The 17661-nt window shown below is 34.5% G+C and overlaps 2 protein-coding genes and 1 pseudogene across 5 annotated transcripts; 1 reads left to right on the forward strand and 2 right to left on the reverse strand.

Annotated features, from left to right (window-relative positions):
• Nucleotides 1-161: 161 nt before the first annotated feature.
• LOC21388922 lies at nucleotides 162-4166 on the reverse strand (annotated as a pseudogene).
• Nucleotides 4167-6406: 2240 nt separating this feature from the next.
• LOC21388924 (AAA-ATPase At3g50940) lies at nucleotides 6407-8654 on the forward strand. The gene is made up of 2 exons (XM_010107482.2): nucleotides 6407-7450; nucleotides 8070-8654. Exons 1-2 carry the CDS (start codon nucleotides 6458-6460, stop codon nucleotides 8562-8564), a joined length of 1488 nt encoding a protein of 495 aa, XP_010105784.1. The 5' UTR covers nucleotides 6407-6457; the 3' UTR covers nucleotides 8565-8654.
• A 610-nt stretch (nucleotides 8655-9264) lies between these two features.
• Nucleotides 9265-14159, reverse strand: LOC21388925 (U-box domain-containing protein 6). 4 transcript variants are annotated; one of them, XM_010107483.2, is made up of 6 exons: nucleotides 13947-14159; nucleotides 12739-12833; nucleotides 12359-12544; nucleotides 12042-12149; nucleotides 10518-11692; nucleotides 9265-10282 (listed from the first exon to the last, which is right to left on the reverse strand). In XM_010107483.2, the coding sequence occupies exons 2-6, from the start codon at nucleotides 12787-12789 to the stop codon at nucleotides 9499-9501; spliced, it is 2304 nt and encodes a 767-aa protein (XP_010105785.1). In that variant the 5' UTR covers nucleotides 12790-12833; nucleotides 13947-14159; the 3' UTR covers nucleotides 9265-9498. The 4 variants fall into 4 exon arrangements, with proteins under 4 accessions (XP_010105785.1, XP_024027592.1, XP_024027590.1 ...); XM_024171824.1 differs by lacking the exon at nucleotides 13947-14159 and adding an exon at nucleotides 13835-13920; XM_024171822.1 differs by lacking the exon at nucleotides 13947-14159 and adding an exon at nucleotides 13560-13599.
• Between the last annotated feature and the right edge of the window lie 3502 nt (nucleotides 14160-17661).

Below are 17661 nucleotides of genomic sequence, written 5' to 3' on the forward strand. Positions count from 1 at the left end.
TACTAAATCACAAAAAGTTCAGAGACAATTGTGCAAAAAAATCTTAAATTAATTAAAGGGAAGAGGGCTTACCAAGGCATCAACTCTTTTTTTTTTTTTTTTTTATAAAACCAAGGCTGAACTTTGAAGTATATGTAACTTACAATATCCGTTGTTTTTCGTTAGCGCTTTGATCCTACAAGTACAAAGTATGAACAATACGAGTATATGACAAAACACATTTAAGTTTTCATGTTTTATAATCATAAAACCAATGATGAAAATATTGATACTCTAAATTTAAAGAAATTTAAAAAAAAAAATTCGATGTTGGTAAAAATATCAACAAAAAAATATTATAAAAACTATAAATATTTATTTTAACACTTAATATTTCTTTTTGACGTTTTAAAATATTATAAACATTAAAAAAAAGATGCATAAAATAAACAAGTTTGTATAAGAAAAAAATACAATACAACCTCTACAAAATTAATATTTTTATTAATACATTCCGATATATACCGATTTTATCCCGGAAGTTGATAGAATTTCTTCGATATTTCAGGTAATAATTGATAATAATAAATGTAACGCCCACCGTGGGGTTCGAACCTGCGACCACAAGGTTATCCTTGCGCTCTACCGACTGAGCTAGACGGGCAGCTCTTTTCGTTCTTTTTTTCTTTTTTATTTTTAAATTTTTAATCTGTACCATCTTTTTCAAAAGGAGCGAAATTCGTTCTTGTAATCAGAAACAATTGAGATATTGGCTTGTTTTTTTGAGTGAAAAACTCAAAAAAAATATAATTTGAGTTATAATTTTATTTGAGTTTATGTTTTTTTAAATTTAAATTTGAGTTTATGATTAAAACTCGAGTTTAAGTTTCATCTTCAACTCGAGTTCAGAAACTCGAACTCAAATTAATGAACAGTATTTTTTCTATTCTTAAAAATGCTATAACTTTTTCGTTTTAATTCTGTTTGAGATGATTTTTTTTATGCGTTGACAACGAAAAGACGAATAAAACCCGACCCATATACCCTATTAAAATTTTTCATCAGCATTAAGTTTTTATTAAAATACTATCTAAATATAAATTCAAGTTTTGACTCACTCAAACATAAACTCAAAAAGATTTTTATCTCAAACCATAACTCAAATGTAAACAACCAAACACAAACTCAAGTTACAAGTTCAACTCAAATTATAACTCAAATTTAACTCAAGAATTATACTTAAGTTAAACTCTGGGGTTGTTCTTTTGTAACAAAACTCAAAAAAAGTTTAAACTCAAGTTACAACTTTATTCAAGTTCACGTTTTTTTAAGTTTCAATTTTATTCAACGTTACTCAACTTTATTCAAGTTATAATTTTAACTCAAATTTAACTCAAAAACTATACTCAAATTACACTCTAAAAGAAAGACCAAACTGAATTTAAGGCTCTTAAAAATATATATATAATTTGTGAGCAATTGCTGTGAATGTTCTTTTTTATTATTTATTTATTTTAATAATATATGGTAATCGTTGGAGTTTAAAACAAACGGCCTAATTAGTTTTAAAAGACATGTTATACATATTCTAAAGGAGAGTCTGATGGGTTATTGTTCACTATACAGTGTTACAAATAGTGTTTTTTTCATTTTTTTCCTCCTCATTTGAGATATTTCCGTGTGTATCCTTTTACACTACTGTACAGTGTTACGAACAGTATTCTCCCATTTTTTCCTCCTCATTTGAGATATGCATGCGTGTATCCTTTTACACTGAATAATTTATGTGTTTTTACGTTTATGCCCTTTTCTTCATTTGCTGTTGCTTGGGGCATTTTTGTCCTTTTAGTGATTAAAAGCCTTACTCGAAAATGGAACTTAAAAAAAAAGGAAATGAAAGAAATAATTAATGTGGGATAGCTTTTTCAGTTGCTTTTCTGTCGAGGGAGAGAAAGGGACACGTGGGAAGTTGGTTTGTTTCTGTTGAGAGAGAGAGAGTGATTTGTTCATGTTGTATTTTTCTCTTTTGCCAGAAAAATGGTTTTTCCTCTTCTTCCTTCACTGTCTGAATGGTGGTATTTTTTTTCCTTCTCTCAGTTTTTCGGATTTTTTTGGTTCTTCAAATTTCTTTTTCTTCTCTCGGGTCTGAATGTTGATATTTTTCTTCAGATTTTTTTTCTCCTTTACAGATAGGGTTAATCATGTTGCTTTTCTTATTCTTTTCCACCACCGAGTTTTCTTCTTTTGCCTCTGAAATCTCTTGCTCTCTGTGTTCCCTTTTCCATTATTTCCCTCTCTTTCTGCTCTATTTTCTTCGCACATATATGGATTTCTTTTCCTTTTTTTTTAAGAAATTTTCTTCTTCTTTTTTTTGCTCTTAAGCGACGTTTTTTTCGACTCTATTTATTTTGTTTCTATTTTTTTCTTTTACGTTTTTTTGGGTGCTGCTGGTTTGTTCTCTTCCATTTCCATATTTGTTTACCGTACATGTTCTTCGCTAGTATTTACGTATATTTATAGCGGAAAATTTTTGTTTTAACAAAAAAATTTCCCTTTACAGATGGGGTTAGATCCATCACCTACAGTTTTATCATCGTTCTTTTAAAAGCTCTTGCTTTTTGTGTTCTCTCTTTCATTATTTACTGATTTAGTTTTTATTTTCTTCTATAATGATATTGTTTCTTTCTTAGATATTTCTCTGAATATTTTAGTTTTTTTCTTCTTTGACTTTATTTTTTTTAAAATAATACGCGTTTAATTTTGAGTTAATTTTTTTGTTATTTGTATACATTTATTTTTGCGTTCCTTCATTTCGTTTCCTTTGCCAGTAACTTGCTCTAACACTGCTTTGGCTCTTGACATTAATCTCTGGGGCTTTTAATGGCTCAGCCATTGACCACTCCAGTGTGGCTGAAGTCGTCTCAGTGCCCGCCGTGAACAAATCCTAACTCATCATAGTAGAATAGTGTCAATCAACTTTCAAGTGTGATCACATTAGTATTAACATTTTTTTTTTTCTTTTACTTTCATGAGAAAAATATTGTTATATAAGTTTGTGTATCTATATCAACTATCAAGAAAATTAATATTAAAAAAAAAAGAATAAAATAAGCCTACCAGCAACAAATGTTCTATCGTGGTTCTATCAAGCTTATCATCATCTTTGCTTTCTTTATTGATCATCATGTTGATAAGAGAATCTAAAGATATCATTTTCTTCGAATCTATAACCAATCTTCTCTCTTAGCTGCAACCTTTGGTTGATAATATGGCAAAAGAAGTCCATGGTTTCGCGGAAGCAAATAGTCGTTCGCCTCCTAATTCCTTGAGGATCAACCTTTCTAAGCACAGGGAAATAGTCAGCCAAATTTGGTTTTCCAATTTGTTCCATGATATTCCAAACAATCTCCTTGAACTCTCTTATTGTATCCGAAGCGTGATCGGCTAAATATTCCATATTGAAAAAAAAAAAGTGGCGGACAACAGATTCAGGGAAGTTTTGAAAGCTGCTTTCCCAATATCCATTACCTCACCCGCTTGCGAGCTTTTATGGACATCATTTAAGGTCCCGTTTAGTTCACTTACTCGAGTTCAGAATTTAAGTTTTGTTACATTAAAAAGCTCTCAAAAACAGTCACATTTAACTTTTTTACTGCAGTAAAAAATTCTCACATAAAATCACATTTTAACTCAAATCAGTGAACTAAACGGGCTATTAGTAGCTCTCGTACCTTCGTTTGCCTTAGGTTCATGTTGGCATCAAGAACCTTAGCGGAAAACAAATGTGAGTTGCATATTTTTCGAAGTTTTCTCCAACTAGGGGAAACAGGTAGCCACACCACGCCAAAATCACTACGATTGGAGGCGCGGGTCGCGTCTGGGATTGTTCGGTTGGAGAAGAACTGATCATGCTTTTGAAGGACTTCTCTGGCCTCAGTTGCGGAAGAGAAGATGATAGTGGTCATTTGGCCAAGTTTCAAACACATAATCGGGCCATAAGACTTGGAAAGCTTGGCCAAGGATTTGTGGGGTTTGTTGCCAAGCAGCAAGAGATTTCCAATGATGGGAAAAGGCTTTGGTCCCGGTGGAAGCTTTTTGCTTCTTGCAAAAGAGAAGAGTTCCAAGGCTTGAAATATGATCCAAATGATGAGAAACAGATCAAATAAATAGCTCAAGAAATATTCCATCTCTATGAACTGCAATAATTTCGATCGATCCCTCCTTTCGAAACTTGCTAACTGGAAGAACAACCTTGGTTTGCGAGTCCCTTTTTTTGGCTGGAGAAGAAAGATGAAATTTGTAAGGCTGGAGATGGATTTTCTGCATTGGCATCTATCCAATCTCAAAACAAAACAAAAACAAAATAAAACAAAACAAAACAAAAAACCTTGATTATTACAGTACAGACTGATATTTTTGCTTGTTGCGCCATACAAATATTGGAGTCACAGCCACTCGTTTGTCTTCAATTAATCATACGGGGCTCAAGTCAAAAGGCAAATTTAGGTAAGGCCTCAATAATTCATTGTCAGTACTATATATTTAAACAATTGTGCACGAGGGAATAGGCAATCGGAGAAAGTAATTATTACATCAACATCCACAGATTTTGCTAGATTATGCTTCTAAATGTAGTTGGATCCACTCGTTTGTCTTTTATTAATCATACGGGGCTAACCAGAAATAGCAAATTAAGGCCTCAATAATTGATTGTTAGTAATACATATTTAAAAGAGAAAATTGTTAAACTGCATGGCTCTGGATTTTTCCAATATATACATATAAACACCAAAAATAACAATAAAAATAATTAATAATAATAGTCAAGAGATTTCCAATTATGATAAAAGGTTTTGATCCCAGTGGAAGATTTTTGTTTCTGTATCAATTTATATTAGATAAATAGTGGTATAAGAAGTTAAGAACTCTGATGAAGTTCAACATTTTACGTTCTCGCTCCTTAGTCAACTCCACTAAACAAATGGGACTTAGGGGACGTTTAGAATGAGGATTCGTGTCATAATTCGAATCATGGTTCGTGGCTCGCTACAGTATTTTCTCTCACAAAAAATACAGGTAAAACGAGAATGATTTTGAATTATGGTTCTGAATCCATGAACCAAACGTCCCCTTAATCATTTTCTCAAAAAGGAACACCATATCAAATTTACAATTATTAAGATATGACACTAAAGACATTTTAAACTTCAAACTTTTACAAATTATACAGGTCCCGTTCATTTCACCGATTCAAGTTTAGAATTCAAGTTTTGTTATAGTAAAAAGCTCTCAGAAACAGTCACATCTAACTTTTTACTATAGTAAAAAACTCTCACATAAAGTCACATCTCAACTCAAATCAGCAAACTAAACGGACCCATAATATCTTGTGAATTCAAGACCATGAGTGATGAGCTTCACCAAAGAATATTGAACAGCCATCATGTACCAATGGATTTGACTGTGGGCTAGTTTGGTAGTGCTTAGATTTTAGAAAAATTATTGTTAGCTATGCTGAAAAAAAAAAAGTTGTTACAAAAAGTAGTTGAGTGTTTGATAAAGTATAATTATACAAGTGTTGCTAGTTCTAAAAGCAGTGTAATAGCGTTTCGTAAATTGTGAGGTTGAATTATTGTGTGTAGTTAAGATGACTAAAATAGATATTATATAAAATTTAAATATGTATAATTTTGTTTGTTATTAAGAAATATTTGTTTAACTTTTTTAAAAAAAAAAAATGAGAGAGAAGAGAGAGAGGTGATGAGACTGATAAGAGTCTTTATTGAAATTGTGATAATTAAACAGGGATAATTTGAGTTTTAAAAAAATTCATTAAAAGGATCCTACAGCTTTCTGCATAAGCCATAAATAGAAGCAACCTTCCACCGACTTTTAGCTTCTGTTGTGGGAACCCTCAAACTTCTTGCACAATCACTTTTGAGGTTTTTTACCGAACGCAATTTAACTCAAAACTTAAATGGAGAAGTGGTTATGGCCGTTAACAAAACATTACTAGACCGGGCCTGTGTCTCTTTAATTTAAGGCCCTATGTAGGGTTTTTTTTTTTGGCATTTTTGGGTAGAAAAGGCTCCATAAAGTAAAAATGATAAACAAAAGGCTTCTTTGAGAATGAGAATCCTTTGTAAAACAATAACAAAACCAAAAAAAAAAAAAAAAAAAAAAAAAAAAAAAATTTTTTTCAAAATTTTTTCTCTTTTCTCTGCCACGTTTTTGACGTTGCAATCATACCTTCCTGATGACTCTGTTCTCCGAGTGGTTGACCTCTTCACCACTTGGCCGAGTCCAAAGCTTTTGAAGAAAGAATCTTACAAGCGTACCCGGTAAGCCATGTTATCAACGGAAACACATATATATGGTTACCACAATTTTTGTGACACAACACAAATAACTCCCCCTACACTTTACTAATTCCACTCTACAAACCAAAAAATCCCTTTCTATCATCAACACTCAAAAGATGTTATCCTTGACAAGCCTTCCTTCAACAACAGAAATCTTATCAACATACACCGCATTTGCCGCCTCGGCAATGCTGGCTCGTACGGTGTTCAATGAGCTACACACCATAACCAATCAAATCATACCACAACATTTCCGAGACAAAATCTTGGCCTTAATCGGAGGCCTACTTGGCAATCTCTCTTCGCAAATAACTCTCACCATCGACGAATATTCCAACGGTGCTTTGTCCATAAACGAAGTCTACCGAGCTTCAGACACATACTTGAGCACAAAAATCACACCCTCCAATGAAAGCCTCAAAGTCTCCAAAACCCCACGTGACGAAAACATCTCCGTCACCATCAACAAGGGGGAGAAGATCGTCGACGAGTTCGAAGGAATCCGCTTAGTGTGGGAATTCCTCTGCACTGAGACCACGAAATCGTGTTACGATTTCGAAACTTGTAATCAGTCGACGGAAACATCCGAGCGCAAGAGTTTCAACCTCAGTTTCCACAAGAAGTTCAAGGACAAGATCTTGAACTCTTATCTGCCTTACGTGTTAGACAAGGCAAAGGGGATGAACGACGAGAAAAAGGTGCTGAAGCTGACGTCGCTTGGGAATTCGTGGAGTTCGGTAGATTTTCGCCATCCGTCGACGTTCGAGACGCTGGCGATGGACGAGAGGCTGAAGAAGGAGGTGATTGATGACTTGGAGAGGTTTGTGAAGAGGAAGGAGTTTTATAAGAGAGTTGGGAAGGCGTGGAAAAGAGGGTACTTGTTGTACGGGCCTCCGGGTACGGGGAAGTCGAGCTTGGTTGCGGCCATGGCGAATTACCTCAAGTTTAACATCTATGACTTGGAGCTCACGCAACTGCAGAGCAACTCGGAGCTTAGGAGGCTCTTGGTTTCCACTGAAAACAGGTCAATTCTTGTGATTGAGGACATTGATTGCAGTGTTGAATTGGAAGACAGAAGACGTGGAGGGTACAACGAAAGTGACTGCCAGGTGAGTTTAGGTTTTCTTTTTTGATTCTTCATTTGGATAATGCGTTTGCTCTTGTATAAGAAATTCAGTTACAAATAATATACTAAGCATAATCACTATCTTTGTGGGAGAATTCTACTGATATAGAAAAAAACCAATCAATAATGGCCCATATTTACACGTTCAAGTCAGTCATTTTAATTCTGAATTCAAATTTTATGATGTTGACGAGAACTTCTTTTTATTTAAATGTTTTTTAGAGAGCAAAATAAGAATTATGGGCTAAAGTTCTAGAACCAAATAGGCTACTGTTTTCAATCGATACATGCACCATGGAAGATTATCCTCCTGCAGAAATGTTCCATCTTTCTGAAGATATATGTAATTTGTCAAACTATCACGTACTAGTGAATCATAAGTATTAGCGTAATTACTTTATATATGTTGTGACAATGCATGTAATTTGTTTGACTAACACATAACATTGCGAGATTATTCAATTCCTCCTTTTGACATGTAACAAGCATGTTCTGTTGCCACACAAACATTTTTAAAAGATCGTCTCTTTCTAAACGATCAATTTCATTTGCTTAACTAAAATAGTAATGGCGTTTTCTTTTTTTTTTCATCTTTTCTGAAGCTGACCTTATCTGGATTGCTTAATTTCATTGACGGGCTGTGGTCAAGCTGTGGAGATGAAAGGATAATAGTGTTTACGACCAACTACAAGGACAAACTAGATCCTGCATTGTTGAGACCTGGTCGAATGGACATGCACATACACATGTCCTATTGCACGCCTTGCGGGTTCAAGACTCTTGCTTTTAACTATCTTCAAATCAAAAGCCACCCTTTGTTCGGAGAAATCGAGGAGATGATAATGGCGGTGGAGGTGACTCCGGCCGAGGTGGCAGAGGAGCTCATGAAAAGCGATGAACCGGATATAGCCCTTGCGGGACTTGTTCAGTTTCTTCAGCGAAAGAAGGGGATGAAGCTTAGTGAACAAGCCAATATTGCTCAAGAAGTAAACAAAGAAGTGGAATGTGAACAAGGCAACGGCGTTAAAGAGGGTCAGAAAATGAGAGTTAAGAAAAACAAGTCGAAGAAGGCAAGAAGAAAAGGAGGCAAATATTGAGACAATGTCTACTCTGTTTATCATTGTCGTTGTTTGTAATCTGTGTTTTTATTTTCTTAAGAAGTTAGGTTTTCGTTCTTGGCGTTTACTAGAAGCATGCCAATTTTACCATCCATTCATTCAGATGTTATTTTCCATTGTGGCGTGACCCGAATGTAAATCTTTTCTCCTAATATACCTACTACTCTTTTAAAGTACTTTTGCAGTATGAAGCAATGAACAACAACGCATCCACATTATTAGCACATACCAGCGATTGTTAAATTTGAAATACAAGCGCATGTTATCTGTGGACTATACACACTAGCGAACAGAGTACACAAAGAACATTTGATCAGTTATCAAGCAAAAAAAAAGTCTTTCTACCCAAAAAAAAAAAAAAGTATCAAAAAACTGTCATCTATATAGAACGAGAGAGAATAAAATAAGAAGATCATAAAAGATCTTGAGGACTGTTATAGGCGATGCTAGCAGTTTTTTTTTTTTTTTTTCTCGTCTCCAAGAAAGTGAATCTAACGCCAAAGTTATCAAAACCAAAATATATTATGTAATCTAGCACTTCAATTATGGTATTCATGATACATGTATTCCTACCTGAAATGAGAAAGACGAGGGAAAGAAATAAAAACTCATTAAGGCCTGTTTTGGGCGTCGCGAGTATTTTTTTTTTTTTTTTTTCTCGTCTCCAAGAAAGTGAATCTAACGCCAAAGTTATCAAAACCAAAATATATTATGTAATCTAGCACTTCAATTATGGTATTCATGATACATGTATTCCTACCTGAAATGAGAAAGACGAGGGAAAGAAATAAAAACTCATAAATTACAGGGGCCTGTACATTCTTCTCTTTTGAAAAGCAAAAATAATAATGCCCATAAGAAGAGGACAAACGAAAGAAAAAGACGATACAAAACTTTACAGAACCACGAGGTTTTAACATTGAGAAACTGAATAGCTCTTGCTCTTCCAGAACAAGGTAAAAGCTCTGCCCATCTTTCTTCTTGATATGGATTTACATAGGGGTTTTGATTCTGGAGCAGGCACGGACACCTCATTACCTTCGGAATGCGTTTGCACCTCCGGAGATGGAGGGTCTCGCTGCCGCTGCTCACGAAAGAGCATCAGAAGTTTCTGAGCCTTCTCCTTTCCTCTTGAGGTCCCATTCACTGAAATTGACACCAGTCCAGGAATCACACCTTCTTGTAAGACCATTTGAATGCATTTCTCATTCCCATTGCATAAAAGCAAGAGACATGAAACAGCTTGTTCCTGCTCAATGGGTTCACCAGCATCCAAGATGGTTGCGAGCACACCAATAAGACCTGGTGCAGACATCATCTCATCTCGCCCCAATTGACCTGAAGCCAAATTTAGAAAGACTGCTAAACATTTTTCTGTCCATGTATGGTCACCAGAGGCTGCAAGGGATTGAAGACCACTGACAATACCAGATGAAAGGAGATTCGGGATATTGGAGGGGACGCTTGAAAGATTGTATAGGGTGTGGAGGGCATCAAGTTTGCATTGGATGTCAGTATTAGCTTTAAGGAGCTTGATTAAGAAAGGAACACCATTTGATGAGCCAATGATTGGTTTGGCCTCTTCGAGGCAGGAAAGATTTAGGTAAAGAGCAGTAGCAAATCCATGAGAATTGGTAGACGATATCATATCCTCCAGCAACGGAATTATCCCCAATTCCAACATCATTTCCTTGTTTCTGAAATAAGCAAAGGAAATGACATGTTAAATTATTGCGTTTCAATAGTTTATATAAGAATATGAATACATTTTCATAGTTCGAGGAAAAGTTTTTTGTTAATAACTCAAGGAAGAGGGAGAAAGTTAAGTTCGGGAACTGTAATTAGTCCTTCAATAAAATCTCACAATAAACAGTCAAATCTGTCTAAACAACCTGGAAAAGTAAAATAAAAATAATTAAATAAATATTGCACCTGTTATTGTTGACAGCAAGGTTGAAGATAGCCATGGCTCCACTTTCCTGAGCAGCAGCATTTCCTTCAGTCGTGGCCGAGTAAAGAAACTGCATAAGTGCTTGAACAAATCCATTAGCCCCCATGTATATTCTAGCTTCTTCATCGTCCTTCAGCAAATGCCTTATTTTCTCCACCACTTTGCACTTTTTCCTGAAGTCATCCCCATCATTCAAGATGGTCAAAAACTCCTGATAAGTTTCAAGCGCATTGTGCTCAGGCTCTTCCTCCAGTGGAAAAACATTTTTCGTTTCATTTCCATCAGCCTCCTTTAAGATACCACTTTCCTCTAAAGGAACCACCTTAATCCCTTTTAACTTGCAAGAGCCGATACTACCCACAGATTTTGAATTTGTGGACTCGGCCTCAGATAGTGCCAACCTCCAATAGTTGAGATTAAGAGACTCTGGAGGACCATCGGGAACAGGAACTCCATTCTGTTCACACCAACTAGAAACAAGGCCCTTGACACAGTAATTCGGAGTCAGAGAAAGATGAGACACCATTTGTTGAGTCTTTGGACAGGTATTGTGCCCATCACTGAACCATTTTTCAATGCAAATCCTTTCATAAGTTTGACCAGAAGCGATAATGACTGGATCATACATAAGCTGCAGTGATATTGGACACCTCAACTCTTCAGGTGGGAGGGGCATCTGCCCTGATTTCTTATTGTTTGGCTTAATATTGAAAGAATTAAGTTTTGATAGCTGTCTCTCAAAGGCATGACCATTACCACCAGGCTCAACAATATCGATAGAACCCAGAACAGTGGGAGAACAAGGAGCAGAACCCTGAGAATCATTGTCATCTGAGAATTCACTTCTGAACAACTTAGAGTATTTTCTCATAAGATATAAAAGATAAGCCACAATGGACTCCTTCCGCTTATCTTCCTCGGCACGGGCTCTTTCTATTAATTTCTTTAGAGCTCGTCTCTCTGTCAGAGCTACCCTGGAAGAGGTAATTCCAAGTTTAGTAGCAGCTTGATGAAATGATTCCAGCTCATTGCTGTCACTGCAGTTGTCAAATTTCCTCCCCTGCTGGAGAAGTGCAATTATCTCATCACCTACTTGCTTCTCCAATGGATCAAGTGAGAAAACAGTACCCTGAAGTTCACTAACAATTTCTTGAATCTGAAACAGGATTAAATCTAATTGTGTTAGTGGAGAGCTCGAAGTCATGAATCAAAATGGGAAAGCAATGATATGGGAAGGAAAAAGAATACTAAACATCACCATCAAGTAAAAGTAGAACTGTAGTCACTTCCGATAAAATCCAAGTAATATCAAGTGACTAATGGAGAAGAAAATTGGCAAGTCTTGTTAACGAGAATTTATCAGGAGTTTAACAAATTGAAGTTACATTTCTACTTTTAGTATAGTAAAACCCCTACAAGTTCTGCTTAAATATTTGCATTACTCACTAACAAAGTATTGCCGTATTATATGCAATTACAACACACCACCAGAAAATGAACCTAACCTGAGAACCAATAGATTGTGCAACAATATCTTCAACACGCCTCAAACTATCTTCAAGAGCACATCTTGCCTTCTCAAATTTTGAAAGCACTGAATCTCCAGTTATAGCCTGCATGGTAAGAGCAAGTTCAGCTATTACACACACTTCTAGGGAAAAAAGATATCAAGTCTCATTAACGTACTAGTTTAAATTTGAAATCCGAGATGGATAATTGCTCAATTATTTTCCCAGATAAAAGGCAAGACAAGACATACATGAGCAACAGTTCATGTAGGTATTCAAAGTTTTAAATCATGAATACATAAGGTAAAACCTACCAAGTAAAGTTTACTACACTCAGAGCAATGCTGAAGAACATTCTTGGACTTCTCAAGTGCCACATGCAGTGAACACAACGCCTGAATACCGGATTTGCTTCTTGGCCGAGCCGCTTCCAAGGAAGGGAAAACTGACATTATTTTGCAATAAATTGCAGAAAGTGTCTTGCACATCTCTCCATGTAACTACGAAGAGGCAAAAACGTGGCCAATCAATTGTCTAAAAACTAAAGTAATCATATCATTCATGAGAAAACAATCAAAAAGATAAAATTCATATTGATACTTCGCAGCTTTTCCAGATTTTCAAATTCCAAATTGAATATTTGCAAATTTATACAACAAGTACATTTGATTTTCAGCATATGTGGATTTCATACCTTTGCATCACTAGCTGCAATCAAATTTTCGTCAACATCAATGATATCCATGATTTAAGCTCACAGTCGAAAAGTGTCAAGCAAGTTTACACCGTCTGCATTTGAAAGACAACCAAATTAAAATGACAGAAGAAAAAAAGAAACCTGACATAATGAATGCAAGAAAGAGAGGCTTACAGAAGTAGAAATCATAACAGGTCACACCAATAAATCAAGCCATAGTTCATTTTGCCAAAGGAAGCCAGAATTAACAATATAAAGTTTTGTGAGTTAAAAAAAAAAAAAAAAAAAAAAAGGGGGCAAAGACCGTAAATTTAGTTGCTATGAACACTTGGGGAAGAGCCCATCCATGTAAAGAACTAGTAATATGTTGAATCCACTTTCATTGGAAACCCGTAAACACATCGAAATTTGAATCCACTTTAACTAACCAACAAGCTATTTCATGCTCAGCTCAGTAGCCAAACTCGTTCTTCAAATGTTTTCTTTTTCAAATAAATTATTGATTTTTTTTTTTTGTAAAATTTTCTCGGCAACCAAACAAAGCATTGCAAAATTTTACTGAAAAGGATCGAGTACTCGATCTAGACAAAACGTTTAACAAAACAAGAAGAAGAAGGAAAGAGAAAATCTGATTAAAAATTCAATAATACTACCTAGAGACAAAGAATCCATTGAAGAAATGTGGAATGGCAAAAGAAAATGCCATCGCAGGCCAATTGAGCGTTCAATCAATATCAAAATCTCAAGATTTCACAGTGGAATCTACAAGTTTGGAAATTTTCAAAGACGGCCATATTAAAACATTCCTCTCATCTCACCTATTGAAATTCCACATCCCAAACACCGGAAGGGAAAAAGAAAAACCAGAGAACAAAAAATATAGAAGCGAAAAAAACTCAAAAAGGTAAATTTCAACAAAACCGCGCGAATTCCTTAGAAAATGCGATTTGGACACGGAATCCAACCGCACTGTACACGGAAAAAAATCGACAAAACAAAGAAAATCGACAAAACAAATTTACAGCTCATAAAAGCAGAGATACGCGTTACAAGACGCAGAAAGCATAGCTAGGGTTTGGAACAAACAACGTACCAGAAGAAACGGAGCGAGCCAAGGAGGCTTCATAAAAATAGCATTCGCAGAAATAAAATGCCGGGAAACAAACGGAAAAAAATAGAAGTGGAGTTCCTACAATGATCTGTACCTTCCCATTTCATTACAGCTAAGTTGTGTAGTTCAAATCGAAGAAAAGCGAATTTCTCGGAGCGCAGAGACAGAACAGAGAGAGAGAGAGATTGGAATTTTGGTTAATCTTCTGAGTGGACGAAAATGGTAAGAGAATGTTGGAAATAGTGGAAAAAAAGAAATTGAAGTTATTTGAGGGGAAAAATAATAAATAAAATATTAACTGCGAGAGTTGAGGTGTAAATATATATCATAATAATGTATACATAGAGGGAATTAGTTTAAAAGAATAAAAAAAAAAAAATTCGTAATCAGGGATTGGAATTTTCGCCGCTATTGTCTCCCCCGTCCACCGGCCGACAGTTGCCGACCCCCTAATTTGTCGGTTAGCAGATCTGTCATTAATGATACCAAATGACCAAATTGCCCTTCAAGAGGTGGGAAAACATTTATATTATATAAGGCCCCGTTTATTTCACTGATTCAAGTTTAGAATTCGAGTTTTACTACAGTAAAAAGCTCTCATAAACAATCACATCTAACTTTTTTGCTACAGTAAAAAGTTCTCACATAAAATCACATCTCAACTCGAATTAAAAACTCGAATCAGCAAAGTGAACGGGCCAAACATACAACTTTTGGTATTTTATGGGCTGCTTGAGCCTTTGAAGCCTTGAACTTTCCCACTTGTCCACTAAACTACCACGTATATTTTAAGATGTTTTATTTATGTATTTAGAATTATAATTTAAAATTATTTTTATTTTATGTATATTTTTTATGAGAGAAGATACTATAAAAAATCATGATTTAGAATTAAAGATGAATATAAGAAATAAACGTCCCTATAATGTATAAATTGAAAGAGAGTAAGGCCTCGTTCACTTCGCGGATTCGAGTTTTCAATTCGAGTTGAGATGTGACATTTTCTTAGAGCTTTTTACTGTAGCAGAAAAAGTTATATGTGACATTTTCTGAGAACTTTTTACTGTAAAAATCTAAAACTAAAAACTCGAATCGGTGAAATGAACGAGGCCTAAGTGTGTGTGTGTGTTTTTTTTTTTTTTTTTTGCGGCTTAAAGAGTTTTTTTTTTTTTTTTGTGTGTGCTAAAATACTACGTAAAAGTGGGTTATTGGTATGAACAATAGCAAATATTTGGTAAGATCATGATCTATATTATTTTTGCTATTGCGTCTTGATGTCACACCAATAAGAAGATGTTCCCGCAACTAAAACTTGAATCCACATCATGTATATGTACGTTAGTCAGTGTGATCCATAACTTGAATGTATTGTCCACTTTTCAAATAAAATATTGAGACCAAATTAATGGCATTTACACAAATCTTTGTAAAAATTGTATCGCAAATTCCTTGATATCAGGAGATCATTAGGGTATAACTTTTACCGTATTTGTATCTTCATTTTTTGCTCAGGACCATATTTGTATCTTCATACCTGTACGTATTTATAATCTTCATACTTGTTGATTAATGAAATGTTATTTTGCATTAAATAAAATATTCATAATATTCCTCTTCTTCATTTAATTGTTGCATATCTCACTGATTTGATTTTTTTTTTTTTAGTATTATTTGCGATGCAACGATTGATGAGAGTTGTTTGGTTTAATTAGCATTTTTTTTTAATAAGTTAATTAGCATGTTTTGCGTGTTCTCTTTTTTTTTTTTTTTTTAAGAAGCATAAAACCCAAAGACAAAAAAAATTAGAAGAGAAGAACAACATCAAGAAAAAAATCCAACTGCCAAACTGACATCCGCAATGGAGAGAAAAAAATAACTGGGAGAAGAGAAAAAAAACAGAAGACCAAAAGAGAAAAGAAAAGTTTGAGATAGCAGAGCAGTCGAGTTAAGAGAAAAAGGAAAGAGCTACAGTTGTCAGCTTGAGACAACATAACCGGAAAAAGATAAGGATGTGTAGCCACGTGGAGAGCACAACACGCGCAGGGAGAAGGAAAATAGTTACAGGGCCGTTTAGTTCGTTGATTCGAGTTTTTAATTTGAGTTGAGATGTGATTTTATGTGAGAGCTTTTTTCTGTAGCAAAAAAGTTAAATGTGACCGTTTGTGAGAGCTTTTTACTGTAGCAAAACTCGAATTCTAAACTCGAATTAGCGAAATGAATGGGGCTGGAAGCAACGGCATGGGGAAAGCAAAAAGGCGCGAGAGAAAAAAAGAGGAACAAATTTAAGGGTAAAAAAGAAAGTGCACTGTTATTTGAACAGTAAAAGCCCGACCTCTTATAGTGTACAGTAGAATTAGTGTCTCCCTCAAAAAAAAAAAAATTTTGGTGTCATATAGTATTACTTTTTGCAACACATGCTTGTTGCCCTTTAAGTAACGAATTTGTTCAAAAACCTACAATCCTTAAACTAAAAGTCCCTAGCGTTTTTCAATTATAAAATTTTCAAATACAAAAAGACTAGAAATATAATGCCTAATAAATAAATAAATGAAGGGAAAAAAAACAAAAACAAAAACCTATCGTATGTTCCTGTCGTGGGGGGAAAAAAAGAAGAAAAAGATCTGGCATATAGAAATACATCAATTGAACATAATTGGTATGTTTTATTAATGCACTAAATAGGGAGCCATACCGATGCTTGGACACTAATAGCAAGTTTCCTTCTATTGTCAAAAAGAAAAATAGAAAAGGATTTTATTAAATCACTAGGACCACTTTCAATTTCAAATTTGTTAATAAGCACAAATCCATGAAAACGTTAATCACTCTCCGAAGATTAAAAATCCTAATCACACACCCAATATTGGGTTTAATTAGCGAAAACCTCTTTGAAAAGTTGCTTTTGTCAATTATCTTCTAATGTAATGACGGTGCCGGATTGTTACACCACAACAAGCTACCTATCACATCCTTCTTTTAGATTTTCCGTGATTTACTTGAGTTGTCGTGGCCTTTCTGTTTTACTTTTGTTTTGTTTTTTAGTTTCCTTATGAAACGAAAGGTGTGGTCTTTAGAACGGATCTATAATGCGTTTTTTTTTTTTTTGGTTCTAAAGATTCGTTATGTCTCTTGTATGTTTGAGATTGATGGCAGTTGACATCATTTTTGCCTTTTCACTTTGACTATTGATAGATAGATGATTCTTAAAGGTCAAATAAAATGATACTAAATATTTCCTTAAAAAAAAAAGGAGATAATTCTTCAACGCTAATTATAAATATTCATTAATTAAACCGTTGAAAAACAAGAACATGATTAGTTTGAAATGGAATGCAAAAGAAGAGAATAGAAAAACAAGTGTGATGGGCAATATGGAAAAGATAAATGCTAGTTTCACGAAAATTTTTAACTCGAAAGCCGTGAATTAGGTATATTTTAATCTCGTTCATTTCACCGATTCGAGTTTAGAATTTAAATTTTTTACAGTAAAAAGTTATCAGAAACAGTGATATCTAATTTTTTTGTTACAATAAAAAACTCACATAAAATCACATCTCAATTTAAATTAAAAATTTAAATCAGCTGATTAAACGGACCTTTAAAATGACACATTAAGTCACATGCAAGTAAATGAACGGTAATAAAAATAAAATTTTGTGATACAATTCGTGTACTGATTTTTGGATTGTGTAGACGGACTCTAAGGAAAATACATAATCCTTTAAATACAAAATATCGTGTACACTAACCAAACGAATTTATACTTTTTCATTTTTGTCCTTATTATGTTATTCTAGCAAACAACTATT

The sequence above is a fragment of the Morus notabilis genome, unplaced genomic scaffold (genome assembly GCF_000414095.1).
Source record: "Morus notabilis unplaced genomic scaffold, ASM41409v2 Scaffold414, whole genome shotgun sequence".
In the NCBI taxonomy this organism is placed as follows: domain Eukaryota; kingdom Viridiplantae; phylum Streptophyta; class Magnoliopsida; order Rosales; family Moraceae; genus Morus; species Morus notabilis.